This window comes from Panicum virgatum, chromosome 1N (genome assembly GCF_016808335.1).
Source record: "Panicum virgatum strain AP13 chromosome 1N, P.virgatum_v5, whole genome shotgun sequence".
In the NCBI taxonomy this organism is placed as follows: domain Eukaryota; kingdom Viridiplantae; phylum Streptophyta; class Magnoliopsida; order Poales; family Poaceae; genus Panicum; species Panicum virgatum.
The window spans coordinates 52,359,919-52,373,542 of NC_053145.1; the positions used below are offsets into that span (position 1 = coordinate 52,359,919).

Genomic DNA, 13,624 nt, shown 5'->3' on the forward strand with positions numbered 1-13,624 from the left:
TATATATTTAATTGAAACATTTGTTTGTGAATTCGTCTTCTTATCTCTTACATCATATGAATACATGGTGACACATATTGTGCGCAGTATTTTATAAAAGAATAACATAAATAATATATTAACAATGATAGAAATTGTAAATTAGAATTTATGTTGATGCACTTTAATATTTTGTTATAATTATAGAATTTAGATCCATATTTAGGGTTTACTTTAACTTTTGATAATAACATAACTAGATAATTTATAAGAAAATCTATGGGTTTATATGTATTATTTTTCTAATGGCATATGTGGGTAATTTACACGAAGATTTGGGGTTGGGGTTACTTTAGATTTTTTATAATGACATAGGTGTGTAATTTAAATACATGTTTAGGAGGTTACTTTAGTCTGTTTTTATAATAAAAAAGTGAGTAATTTATTAGAAAAGCTAACAGATCTAATGACTATTATGAATTAGAGCTGTCCGATTGATGTTCAAATATTTCTGATTTTTATGAGAATTTCAACTATTTCTCTATTCTTTTAGAATGTCCACCTAGGATTCTAGTTGGTTTTACGTGGAGGCTAAATAAGTCTCCAATTAGTAATCAGTTAGTAATAATAAGACTACGCTGATGTGTGAATCTTTACATGCAGGGCATGAACAGCCTCCCCTTTTCGAGCTCACGCCGAGGGATAAAGAAAAAGAAAGGTGATTGGGATCTTATGTGGGCGTGGGATATGGTAGAGTAGCAGATCTCTGAAAAGGATGTTAGCAAGGTGAGTGCCGGAGCATAGTAGGAGAATCAGCAAGCAATGAGTCCACATAGAGACATGGGGTGGAGAAGTAGGAAGTATAGCTGCGTGAATCAGTGAACATCTATCGATTTGCTGGGAGGATATGTCGGAGTACAGGTATCTATTAAGCTTATTGTTTGAGAGAAGTGATTAGCTGAAAGTGATTCTCATTCTCTATGAAAAAATTCAATATGAGAAGTGAATCAGGATAAGCTACTTTTTTTCAACTTCTGGCTACTTAGTTCATTTAAGAGAATCGCTCCACATAATTGGAACCATTTTTTTTAGAAAAATTATTCGGATCCAACATAGAAACTGCTCGGGGAGCTCTACGTACAGAGCCACCTGTACGTTCTCTGACAAGCAAAGTGAAATTTAGAGACAGAAAATCGAGTTAAAGTAGTAGGTCAATTGAATAATCTTGCAATGTTAAATGGCTAACGATAAGAGTTTGGAGTGAAGATTATTCATTCCTAGTTCGGAAAATGGGTGTGAGCGAAAACCTAGAAGAAATGACATCATAGTTTGTCCTTGCATTGTCCATGCGGCACATCGAATGAAAGAAAGAAAAACTCAGAGCGGGATGAAAAAAACAAAAACTTAATCTTGTCATCCTGAGAATAATTCAAATATATTTTCATTTGGCGAAACCAAGTTCCTTGGTCCATCATCAATCCTACAGCACTAATTAACAGAACTTGGGCAACCACACAACACAATTGCCAACCAATCCGAATCGCATGCGGAAGGAACGTGCCCCCATCAAAAAAGTGGTGGAACCAGTTCGAGGCTACCAACGTTCCAACAAGACGTTGCTGCGCGTGCACAGTAGCCCTCAAACTTCATCACTTGTACTGCCTTACTGACAGGGCGCACGGACCTCCGATCCACGGCGACGACCCGCCGGACACGCCTCGGCCCCCGCCCGCGCCGCGCCGACCACGTCACAGGTCGCCGGAGGTCTCCATCAGGTACACCATGTACTTGCAGCATATCTGGTAACTGACGAACCCCGTGAACCAGAACTCGAAGCCGTCCACCGTGGCCACCTGTATGTACTTGTGCTCCGGCTTCTCGGCGTTCTCGCGGGGCCTCACCCGCTTGATCCGCCGCAGGGGGACCACCACCTTGTAGGGGACCCGGGCCACGACCTCGCCGGCCGGGGAGGTGACGGCCAGGGACCGGTCGCTGCGGAAGGCGATCCTGCGGGTGGAGACGAAGAGCATCCCGGCGATGGGGCCGCCGGTGGTGTAGAGGTAGCACTGGTGGGCCTTCACCAGCCGCTCGCCTCTCTCCGCCGGGAAGGCGTGCCGGAACGCGCGCTCCAAGCCGCCAGCCAGCAGGATCCTCGCTCCCAGGCTCAGCTTTCCCTTCACCGTCTCCGAGAGCTTCGGCCCCAGCGTCACTGCGCGCACGAAACACGTCAGCTCACGAACACGTACTCTGTTCCATCATCCACTGCCACTGTTGGCTACAACTCTACTCACCATGGTCCCTGAAGCTCTGAGCTCGTCTTCCCATCTTGTTCACCCAGTGGATCACCTGGCCCTTGCCTGAAAACCATAGCGTGTGAACTTCCTGTTAGCATCAAGCACGTAGCAGCTGATGATGCAAGGCAGCAGCAAGTCTTGAGCGTCGGATCGAGGACGTACCGTGCTTGTAGCCGATCAGCGAGACCGCGAGGCGATCGCCGTCCTTCTTAGCCGCCGCCGGGCGGTCCCTCGCCGCCTCCTCGATGGCGTACGCCTTGGCGGTGACGGGCACTCCGATCACGTGGCTGCCGCTCGAGCTCGACATCTTCATGGCTCTCCGGCCCCTTCCACGGCCTACTGGATTCTTCCTTGCCAACCACGGTGCGTGAGAAAGAAAGAGAGAGAGAGAGCGCTTGTGCGTTGGTGTAAGGTTAGGTGGCTCGAGACGGCGAGCCCGGGGCGCCGGTTTTATAAGCCGACGGGGTGATGAAATCTTGGGGCGAAAGGCGGGGTGGATCCGTGCTTAGTCAGCACCGGCTCACCGGCGCCGGAAAAATTAAAGCAGGCGGTGGCGGTCCAGGCATCCATGTTCGCGAAAAGGGCCAGGCTTTGGCGTGGGTCTGTGTCATCCGCCTCCGAGCTTTTCCGTCGATCGTGCGCGCGCGCGGCCTGCTGGAGGCCTGGAGCAGGATATTGCTTCTTTCCGCCGCGCGCCGCCGTGGAGGCCTTGCCGTATTTGCCGACGGCCGCCGCGGCGCGGGGACAGGTGGCTCGGCGCGGCGGATGGCTTGCCGCTTTCGAAGAAGCACCCCATGTGCTCGCACGATCCTCGCTAGCTTACCGTGCGCCGGGTTACGGGAAAAGATATGTGGTGCCATGCCAGGTAGGGCCCTAGGATCTAATGTATATATGGGGATTTTAGGATGCTTTAATTGGTTTTTTCAAGTACCTAGTACCAACCGTTAGACTTTGATAAGGAACATTTTATTATTTTTGATCAGTTTATTGTCGAGTATTTTGAGTTGAGAGAAACTATAGCAGGTATGTTAGGAACCTTCTAATCGAAACTGGAAAGAGAAGGTGCCAGTGTCAGGCCTCAGCATCGGAGCACTGCAGACTTGAGGGTAGGAATGCTAGCGGGGCGGGTTCTGCCGCAAATCCGTTGGGTTGACCCGCGCCGCAAACCCGCATCTCGCCGCGATCCAGCCCGCATCGGTGAAATGGCTGGCGCTAGGCTTCCTGTCCGCGGGGCCCAATGGCGCCGCGTAGCCCGCAAAAACGAAAGAACAGGAAAGAAGGCCGCTCCGTGCGTTGCGCCGTGGCCCCCCAATCCAACGACCGCTCGCGTGTGGTGCCGCCGCTATCCGTTTCTGCGCCGCCGCAGTCGTCATTCGCGCCACCACCGCCGGTCGCCGGGGAATCCACCGCTTACTTCGCCAGCGGATCCACAGGCTTCTTGCCTCATCCCCCCCCCCCCCCCCCCCTCATGTGTTCGAGCTGAGATTGAGAAAAGAGGGGCGCTGTCCTGGTCAACGGCGAGGCCGAGCGCGATCCGGGCATGACGGTGTTCGCCAAGGTCGCCACGTTCGAGGAGGAGCTCCGCGCCGCGCTGTCGCGGGAGGTGGACGCCGCCCGCGGCGCCGTGATCCCGAACCGGATCGCCGAGTGCCGGTCGTACCTGAAGACGAGGTCCTTCGACGAGGAGGTGAACAAAGTATTCGTGGCCGTGAACGCGGGAAAGCACATCGACGCCATGCTTGAGTGCCTCAAGGAGTGGAACGGCGAGCCCATGCCCATGACGACCGACCCTGCCCCATGGAGACGAATCGAAGCCAGTACAGAGATAGCAAGCTTTAAAGCTGTACAGAGATGAGAGATGGCATATGGGCACAAGCCCAATAAGCGGATGCGGGACGCAGCGGGCTGCCGCAACGCCCGCAAAAGGCAAACGGCGCCATGCGGCTGCCCGCGTGTGCCCGCGACTGGACTCGCGGCTTGTACGGACGCGGGGCGGGCAGCCGTAATGTAACGAACTTGGCACCATTTATGTCATTTCAAGTGATTTTGATGATTGAATGACAACGTAATCAATGAGACTAATTGTATTGTTAAGAGAATATTTTTAGATCATAGGGATGAAGTAAAAAGGCCATGCAAAGAAAAACACGAAGAAAGAACTCAAAAAATACTAAATTGGACGAGTTCTACTGAAATCAGTAGCACCGGAAGAAGCATCGGTGCATCCGATGGTTGTCGGATGATCCGACGGCCTGGCTATTAGCACAAGTCTATGCGCCCAGGAGAAGATCATTCAGCACCGGTTGAACCGATGATGCATCGGAGCAAAGCACCGGTGTAATGAAGTCAGCAGGAGAGAAAGAGGCCAACGGCTAGTTGAGTGCTGTGAGTGACCGGTTGAACCGACGCCATGTCATCGGTTAAATCGGTGGGGTCGCAGACAGTGCGTCAGAAGCTCAACGGCTACTTCGGGTCTGAGAGTGACCGGATGAACCGACGCTACCCCAGGCAGAGGCATCGGTTCATCCGATGGTACGCAGATTTTTGCTGACTGTTGGAGCAACGGCTCCACGATTTGGAGGCCTATATATATGGCATCCCCCGGCCATTTGAAGATTGTTGGAGTTGCTAAAAGTCACACACGCACACCCAAGATCATCTCCAAGCCATACAAGAGCCCATTGATCATATCCTTAGCCTTTAGCACTAGCCTTGTAAAGTGTGAGTGCTAGATTAGCTCTTAGTGAGTGAGATTGCAAGGCCTTAAGCCTTTGTGCTGTGGTTCTTTAGTGAACCAAAAGAAGAGCTTGGTGCGCCGGCCCCTTGGAGCTGTGAAGCTCGCCGGCAACGTCATCGACCCTCCAACTTGGTGTGGAGCGGCGACGACACTTTGTGCGGGGGACGTGGAGACCCCCATCCTTTGTGGAGAAGCTCCTTAGTGGAACCCGGAGGGAAGGTGACTGTGATTGTGTTCACGAAAGAGACTTGGTAGCCGAGTAGCAATACTCTTAGTGAGTGCTACAACAACATGGATGTATGTGTGACTTTGTGGCTAACCGAACCACGGGATAAACACCCGCGTCAAGAGTTTGCTATCTCCTATCACGCTCATTAAGCTTCCGCATTTCATACTAGCAATTTATATGTCTTTACTTTCATAGTGTAGGTTCTTGATAGGAAAGGCTATAGGTTGCTAAACTCTTTTTGGATAGGGGTTTCACACTAGAACAACTATAGTTGCACATCTAGATAGCTTGTTTTAGTTTAAATTTTGTGCAAACTAGTTGGAGTCATAAATCTAAGTTTTTTAGAGTGCCTAATTCACAACCTCTCCCTCTTAGGATAGAGCACCCGATCCTTTCACGCAACCCGCCCAACCCGCCCGCTTGCAAGCCTACTTGAGGGTGGCACGAGGTGGAGAGTGGAGACGACGTTGTTGTGGCGCATGTGGAGAAGCAGAGAACTATGCATGGAAATGACACAGGCCACTGGAGACATTATGGGAACCTTTTTCTCAAAAGAAAAACAAGGGGGGGGGGGGGGGGGGATAGGCCTTCCTCATAGGACGAGAAGATGGGAGGGCTATCTCAGTGGAGCAAGAAGTAGCGGCACGTAGGGGGCCGTAACTTAAATTTCTGGCAAAACAAAGGGACGAGGATGAAGAGGACACGCTGAATATTCAATGGGCTCGTAGTGACATAGTACTACTTTATCCACATGATCCGAGTCATACAAGAAGAAAATGTTCCCCTTCTCGTCCCAAAAGTGAACAGAAAGGGAGGAACTCAACTTGACTGCAAACTCAGGAGGACAGCAAGGCCCCTGGCCCCATGTCCCGTGGCCTATGGATGATGCAGAGCCATGACGATCCATCGTGTAAAACGACGCCCTTTTTCCAGCGAAAAATCTCTGTGTCTCGGTCCCTTGGGGATCGCAAGTTCAAGCCCCTACAAGTTCCGACTTCCGATCGGTCTCCAGTCTCCTTTCTCGTCCGGCTTCCCGCTTCCCTCCCAACCCAAGTCACCGCTCGCCACCCGGCCAGCAGAGGGACTCGGTCACTGACACGTGGGGCCGGGCCCACCCGTCAGTGACTGAAATCAGCTCTGCAGCTACTGCAGGGCTGCAGAGGATCTAGTCCACCTCTTCGGCAGTTCGGCCCACGAAGTCGGCCGTGTCCGGGTCGTTTCCCACGCGGCACCGATTCGGACTCAGCACGGCCGCCTCGGCCAGCTACGTGCCGAGCCCACGGCCCCGGCCGCGCCCGCCATAGGCCATCGGCGCCGCGCTGTCCTTGTCCGCGGTTGCGCCGGCAGGCGGAGGGGCTCCTCCTCTGCCATTTCTGCACTTGCAAAGCAATCTCCCGGGGGGTTTAACAAGTACGATCGCCGGCGCCGTGCGATGCGGAAAAGCTCGGAGGCGAGGACTGACGAGGTGGACCCTTTCGGCGTCGATCTCGGCAGATCCTAGTCATGGGCGTTCGTGTCGACGCCGCCGTGGAACTCTGCCACTGTAGGTAGTGGAAGCTGTTGGTTTCTGTCGGAGTTTCCTCGCCCTGGTGCAACGTCTTCAGTCCAACAACGCTGTCTTTTCAGCGTAAAGGACCGAAAACTACGCGAGATATCCATTTCAGAGTCCAGGCTGGCCAGCTTTGCAACTGCTTTGGAGCAGCAGATGCAAGTTGCAGGGATCATTTTCATTTCTAGAAACTAAATCAGAGGCGAGTTTTGTTAGGGTTGGAACAAATGCAATGCAAAGCGACCCACTTTCTCTTTAGGTTCCTCTCCCATTTCTGTAAATGAACCATGAGGTGATGCTGCTCCAATGGCGCCCTTCGCCCCTCTTCTTGGCGATAACTTCATGGCCAAGACAAACTGTGCTGCATGGGGCCCTTTTTCCCGTCCCAATGTGGGTGAAAGGCCCAACTGATAAAGAACATCTGATCGGATAACTGCGTGGAGATTCTGAAAGAGGGTTACCTGATTCTGATGGTCCAAAGCAGCCCGGCAGACAAAGCACCCTGTTCATCCAGAGATGGAAGTGAAATGACGGGACAAGAGGACCAAACCAAAGGTCGAAGCGCGTATTTTTTTTTAAGAAACAGGAGGGGTGTAATCCCCTACTGATTATATATATTAAAGCAAACCAAAAAGTCTAAGCAAAGTACAGAGTCTTAAGAATCAAGAGACGAAAAAAGTCAAAAAGAAAATCAACCAAATTACACAAGGGCTTCTAGCCATTCTAACATATGATCTTTATATCTTGCTTTTGCTCTTAGAGTAACCAGAGCAAAATCCTTCTTGAAAAGCTGCATGCAACATTGTGGAGATGGCTGTATCCCCTGGAAGATGAGGTCATTCCTTTGCATCCAAATATTCCAGCAAAAGGTGATAATAATGTCCATGGAGAAAGGAAGGTTGATTTGAACTTTGATTGCTTCTAGAATTTGAACTGACGAGTTACTCATAATCAAAATGTTCAGTCTGGCCCAGCATGCTAGGGCAAAGGGGCAGTCAAAAAAGAGGTGAGATAAAGTCTCTTCCATACCCAAATGACAACAGACACAATCATATGAGGGTAAGAACATGTGCCTTCTTCGAAGAATCTCCCTAGTGCTGAGTCTGTTATGTAAAAGTAACTAAAAAACACTTTATGCTTGTTTTGGCTTGCAGATTTCCAGAGCCATCTGAAAATAGGATGGGTGAGTCGATGGCCAGTAAGATGAGTGTAGGCCTTGGATGTGGAAAAGAAGGGTGAACCCCAAATATAGGACCAAATATCTGGATCATCTGAGTTCGGCAAAGTGATCAAGTTCTGGGCAATTTCAAGTAGCTGATCGGCAGCTAGAGGAGACAGTGGAAGGAGCAGGAATGTTTCATAACTATCAGTGTGCATGACCTCATGGAGGGTAACGTTTTTGACCTTAGCAAAAGAGAATAGTTGTGGGTAATAAATTCTTGGCACTTTATTAAGCCACATATCTTCCCAGAAATGACAGGATCTACCATCAAAGATGTTGATCATTGCTAAACCTTTGAAAGAGTCTAACAGCTTTAGTATATCTCTCCACCAAAAGGATCCAACTTTTTTCTCTGCTGAAGGTAGCTCTCCAGAACTGTAATGTCTTTCCCAAATTAAATTTACCCACGGTAGATCATGTCTGTTGAAAAATTTATGTAGATTTTTCAACAGTAAGGCTTCATTTTGGGTTTGGAGATTGAGTACTCCAAGTCCTCCTTCTTGCTTAGGCAAGCAAACTAATTTCCAAGCTGCCTTTGATGGTGATTTATCAGCAATATTTGCTCCTCTCCAAAGACTATGCTTTCTGTATTTATCAACTTGCTGGATAACTGTCTTGTGAAGGCTAAAGGTGCTCATGAAAAACATTGGGAAAGATGTAAAAATGGAGTTTGTGATTTCCAATCTACCAGCCTGGGATAGGAAAGCAGAAGTGTAGGCTAATCTTCTTTCACACTTGTTTACAAGAGGTAGGAAATCCACCACTTTAGGTTTAGATAAACCCAAAGGTAATCCCAGATAAGTAAAGGGCAAAGACCCTACTATACAGCCAAAGAGTTGGGCAAGCATGATTGTTTTAGCTTCATCCACATTAATTGGCACCATCATAGATTTTGTATAATTAACTTTCAACCCTGTTGATGAAGAGAAATCATGCAAGATATTCTTGAGATTAGCCATCTGAGAAGGACATGCTTCCATAATTACTAGTGTATCATCTGCATATTGTAGGATTGGGAAATCATTGCAGTATTGCAGTGGAATTGGTAGAGAGAGCAGGTTCTGGGATTGGGCTTGATTCACCATACTCTGCAACAGATCTGAGGTCAGTACATATAGGAGTGGTGATAATGGATCCCCTTGTCTTACACCTCTTCTGCAGTGAAAAACTTTCTCAGGAACTCCATTTAAGAGTACAGATGAAGTACCAGAAGCAAAGATAAGTTTCATCCAAGATAACCATCTATTACCAAAACCTTTTTGCTGCATGATTGCCAGCATTACTTGATGCTCTACTTTGTCAAAAGCTTTCTCAAAATCCAGTTTAAGAATAATAAGTTCCTTTCTAGATTGATGGCATGTGAAGATATTCCAAGGCCCATGCTAGACAATCCTGAATGGTTCTACTCTTGATAAACCCATATTGATTCTTATGAACAATCTGCTGAATCAGCTTCTGTAGTCTGTTTGCCAGTAATTTGGTGATGATCTTCATGGAAATATTCAGAAGTGAGATTGGCTTGAAATCATTTACCTTAGTAGGCCCATCTAGGGATGAAAACCGTAACCGAAAATCTCGTTTACCGGGGCTCGTTTTCGAGGTTTTACCGCTATTTCAAAGAAAACGGAAACGATAACGGTAACCGAAGAAACGGAAACGATAACGGTAAAAAAATACGGAAACGATAACGAAAATGATTTTACCTCTTTCCGATCATTTCCGCGTTTTATCGTATTTCCCCGGTAATTTCCGCCGGTATTTTACCGGGAAACCTTCCTCCGACAGGTACTCCCATTCTCCCAATCTCCCATCGAGCTCCCAAGGCCCAGCTCGGCCCATCTCCACTCCAGTCAAATAAATACTCTGCCCATCAGTTACCCCATCCCAGAAGGCCAGAAGGCCAGAACCCTAGTCAGCGACTCCTCGATCCTCGTCTCCTCGCCTCCTCGAGACCTCGACGCTTCGACTTCGCCGCCAGCCCGCCGCCTACCTTGGCCTTGGCCAAGCGCCTCGTCTACCACCAGTTTCAGACTCCAGCAAATCGGCATCGATGGCGCCTACGACAACATGACGTCGAGGACTAACGACGGAGGAATCGCTGCCATCGCCACCATCAACCCGCCGCCGACATCCGTGGCTCCAACAACCCGGTGGACAGCCGAATCTCCAGCAGCACCGTTCCGTGCGAGTGGTAAGCACTAAGCACTAAGCAGGGGGCCATGGTCCACTGGTCTCTTGAATCTTAGCTCAGCTCTGTGTGCGCCACCGCGGCCTTCAGCTCGGCCAGCACCCCGTGGTGCGCCGCGGCCGCGTCCACCATCTGCCACAGCTGCGCGTCCGCCGCCGGCGCCGGTGCCGCGGCGTGCTCCTCTGCCTCCAGCGCTGCGTAGGACAGTAACAGACGTACATGCATGCATGAGAGTGTAGACGTTGCATGGGTGTACTGCTTTGAGGCATTTCTTAATTAGTAAATCACGTGGACAACCTCCAGGTTTGTGTGAGCTGTAGTGCGATTTAGTTATTTATTACTTCAACACATTGACATGAGATGGTCTCTTGTCGTTTAGTGTTTAAAGTACAGTACGTTACTCCTCTTGTATTATATCCTATAATATTCAGAGTGATTACTATTTCACTTTTCACCTGTTATTTCTATATATTCCTTGTCATTTATCAGGCTATTTGTTTCCACTTAAATGACTCAATACTCATTAGCTAAATATTCCATTTCTCATTTCAGCGGAGAGCCAGACTGATCTGGCCGCCTCTTCAGGAACACCTAGAGCACCTGCAGCTTCATTGGACGTAGCATTAGTGCCAAGTCCTGCAACAGGCGGAAGTGGCACACAGGATGCTGGTGTCATCAATATTGAAGATGGAGGTGGGAGCGGTGACGATGAGCCTGCCGAGAAGAAGCAAAAGAAGTGTACATCAGGTGTTTGGGAGTACTTTGACAAGTACTGGGTGACAGTGGAGGTAAATGGCAAGAAGGAGCAGCAGCACTGGGCAAAATGCAAATTCCAAGGCTGTAAAAACAAGACCAGCAAAGGTAGATGTGAGAGCAGGTTTGGAACAACAGGTTTTTGGACTCATCTAAGGTATTATCACAGTATTGTTAAAGGCCAGCAGCAAATAAAAACAGAAAATGATGAGAAAAATGGTGTAACTATTGTTAAACCTTTCAAATATGATCAAGAAGAAAGTCTGAAGAAATTTTACATGGCCATGATTGTGCATGAGTACCCCTTCAATATGGCTGAGCATGAATTTTTTCAAGATTGGGTTAAATCCTTGCGGCCACATTATCCTCTTAAGTCTCGTGTCACTGTGAGGAAAGAAGTAATGGATCTCTGTATGCTAGAGAAGGAAAATATGTATGAATACTTCAAAACTATTAACTGCCGTTTTAGTGCGACTATGGATATGTGGACTTCTAATCAGAACAAGGGATATATGTGTATCACCCTCCACTGGGTTGATGATGATTGGAAAATTCAGAAGCGAATTGCTAATTTTCTCCATGTGAAAGGACGCCATACCGGTGAGAAGCTATCAGATACTTTCACTTCATGTCTTTTGAAATGGTATGTTGAAAAAAAAATGTTTTCTCTCACTTTGGATAATGCTGCTGCAAATGAAGTTGCTGTTAAGGATGTGATTGTAGAACTCAAGAAGCATAGTCCTTTAGTCTGTGATGGCCAATTTTTTCACGTGAGGTGTGCCAACCACATCCTTAATCTTTCTGCTAGAGATGGTATGCGTGTGATTCAGTCAACAACTAAAAACATTAGAGCATTCATAGTAGCTGTGAAGGGATCTACTGTGCAGTGGGAGGAGTTTCTAAAGTATGCTACTGAGTGTGGTTTGGACACAAACTCTGGGCTGTCACTTGATGTTTCCACAAGGTGGAATTCAACCTATTTGATGTTGAAGGATGCTATATATTATAGGCTGGCTTTCGACATGCTCACGTCATATGAACGCAAAAGGTACGAGCATATTTCACCTTCAGCTGAGGAGTGGAAGAATGCAGAAACTTTACTTCCATTCTTGAGAAAGTTTTATGACCTCACTGCAATATTATCTGGTATTTCATACCCAACTGCAAACTTGTTCTTTAGAGGATTTTGTGAAATTAAGCTCATGCTAAATGAATGGTGCTCTAGTACAGACCCCACCATTAGTGAAATGGCCAATGCTATGATTGTTAAGTTTGACAAGTACTGGAAGAAGTCCAATGTCGCTCTCGCTGTGGCGAATGTTCTTGATCCTAGGTTCAAGAGGAGAATTGTTGAATTTTACTTGAGAAAGCTATACAGTAAGTCCTATCAAGTTGAGCTTGACAAATTCAATGTTGTTCTTAAGAAGATGTATCACTTTTATGCTGCTGCTACTCCTTCCTCGTGTGATGCTCGTGCTCCTGCGGCTTCAATGGATGCAAATCAGATCGTGGACAGCATAGATACTGAGCTAGATAGCTTCCTATTTGATAATGCAACACATGGTGATGGCCCTGAGGAATCAAGTGAATTAACAAGATACTTGGCTGAACCAACCATTAAGGTTAGTAAAGCCAATCAGCATACATTTGACATCTTAGCATGGTGGAAAAATCAAAAGGATGAATATCCTATTCTCTCCCAACTTGCCCGTGATGTGTTGGCCATGCAAGCATCAATTGTTGCTTCTGAATCCGCATTTAGTGCTGGTGGTCGTGTCGTTGATCCATATCGTAGTCGTCTTGATCCTGAGATGGTAGAGGCTTTGGTTTGCACAAGAGATTGGATACTTGCTGATAAAAAAGTAAAAACATTAAAAAAACATATTGTATTGTATTGTATTGGTATTGCTTTGTTAGTTCCAATTGCCATTTTGTATAGTTCACCAATGGAGCTGTTGTTATTTTTTGTAGGTACAAGGAAGGTTTCTTCAATTGTTTCTGATCTTGAGGTCCGCGAGAATATGAAGATTCAACCTGAACTTGAGGTATGAAAAAAACTATGAAAAGTAAATTGACCGGTCATAAGTAGGTGTTACCACTATTTTATTGTTTGTAATATATTACCATTGCACTACAAGATTTTTGACTTGAATAATATATCCTCCGTGTAGGAGGAGGTCATGGAAATGGAGATGGAGGTGGCTGCGGATGATAATGACATGCCTGATGTTCATCTGTAGCAAGCTAGATGTCTAAAGCTTCATATGGCCAAATTTGCACTATTTTGTTTCTTTGTCAAATGCGTCAAACTTTGATATGTCATATGTGCATGTGTGTGTAGCAGCAGCAGCACTGCACTAGCACTACTATGTCACTTTTGAACCCTGTCGTGTGTTTTGTTTAATGGCTAAGGTTGAACTTGACCTGCTGTAGTGCTATAATATTCTATTACTTATGTTGATGTGTCGCCATGTTGAGGTGATGAACTGATAATATTTTCCGTATGATCTTGCCTTATTGAACCTATGTATTGTCATGTCTAACCGTTTTTTAACCTATAAATTATCGATTTTCGACCGATATCGAGCTATTCTCGATCGGATAGTTTCGTTTCCGAAGTTCCCGTATTATCGGTACCGTATTCGTTTCCGCCAATACTGTTATCGATATCGT

General features: G+C 47.2%; 2 protein-coding genes across 2 annotated transcripts; one reads left to right on the forward strand and one right to left on the reverse strand.

Moving 5' to 3' along the window:
• Positions 1-1,367: 1,367 nt before the first annotated feature.
• Positions 1,368-2,704, reverse strand: LOC120656568 (putative GEM-like protein 8). Its single transcript, XM_039934693.1, has 3 exons — positions 2,436-2,704; positions 2,271-2,336; positions 1,368-2,188 (listed from the first exon to the last, which is right to left on the reverse strand). The coding sequence occupies exons 1-3, from the start codon at positions 2,584-2,586 to the stop codon at positions 1,728-1,730; spliced, it is 678 nt and encodes a 225-aa protein (XP_039790627.1). The 5' UTR covers positions 2,587-2,704; the 3' UTR covers positions 1,368-1,727.
• Positions 2,705-3,585: 881 nt separating this feature from the next.
• LOC120654162 (phenylalanine ammonia-lyase-like) lies at positions 3,586-4,317 on the forward strand. The gene has a single exon (XM_039931711.1). It carries the CDS (start codon positions 3,814-3,816, stop codon positions 4,126-4,128), a length of 315 nt encoding a protein of 104 aa, XP_039787645.1. The 5' UTR covers positions 3,586-3,813; the 3' UTR covers positions 4,129-4,317.
• Positions 4,318-13,624: the final 9,307 nt, after the last annotated feature.

Coding starts and splice junctions, on each gene's coding strand:
- LOC120656568 (XM_039934693.1), bottom strand. CDS start 2,586: ATGAAGATGTCGAGCTCGAGCGGCAGCCACGTGATCGGAGTGCCCGTC. Junction 2,337..2,435: donor GCTGATCGGCTACAAGCACG/GTACGTCCTCGA, acceptor TATGGTTTTCAG/GCAAGGGCCAGGTGATCCAC. Junction 2,189..2,270: donor TCAGAGCTTCAGGGACCATG/GTGAGTAGAGTT, acceptor TCGTGCGCGCAG/TGACGCTGGGGCCGAAGCTC.
- LOC120654162 (XM_039931711.1), top strand. CDS start 3,814: ATGACGGTGTTCGCCAAGGTCGCCACGTTCGAGGAGGAGCTCCGCGCC.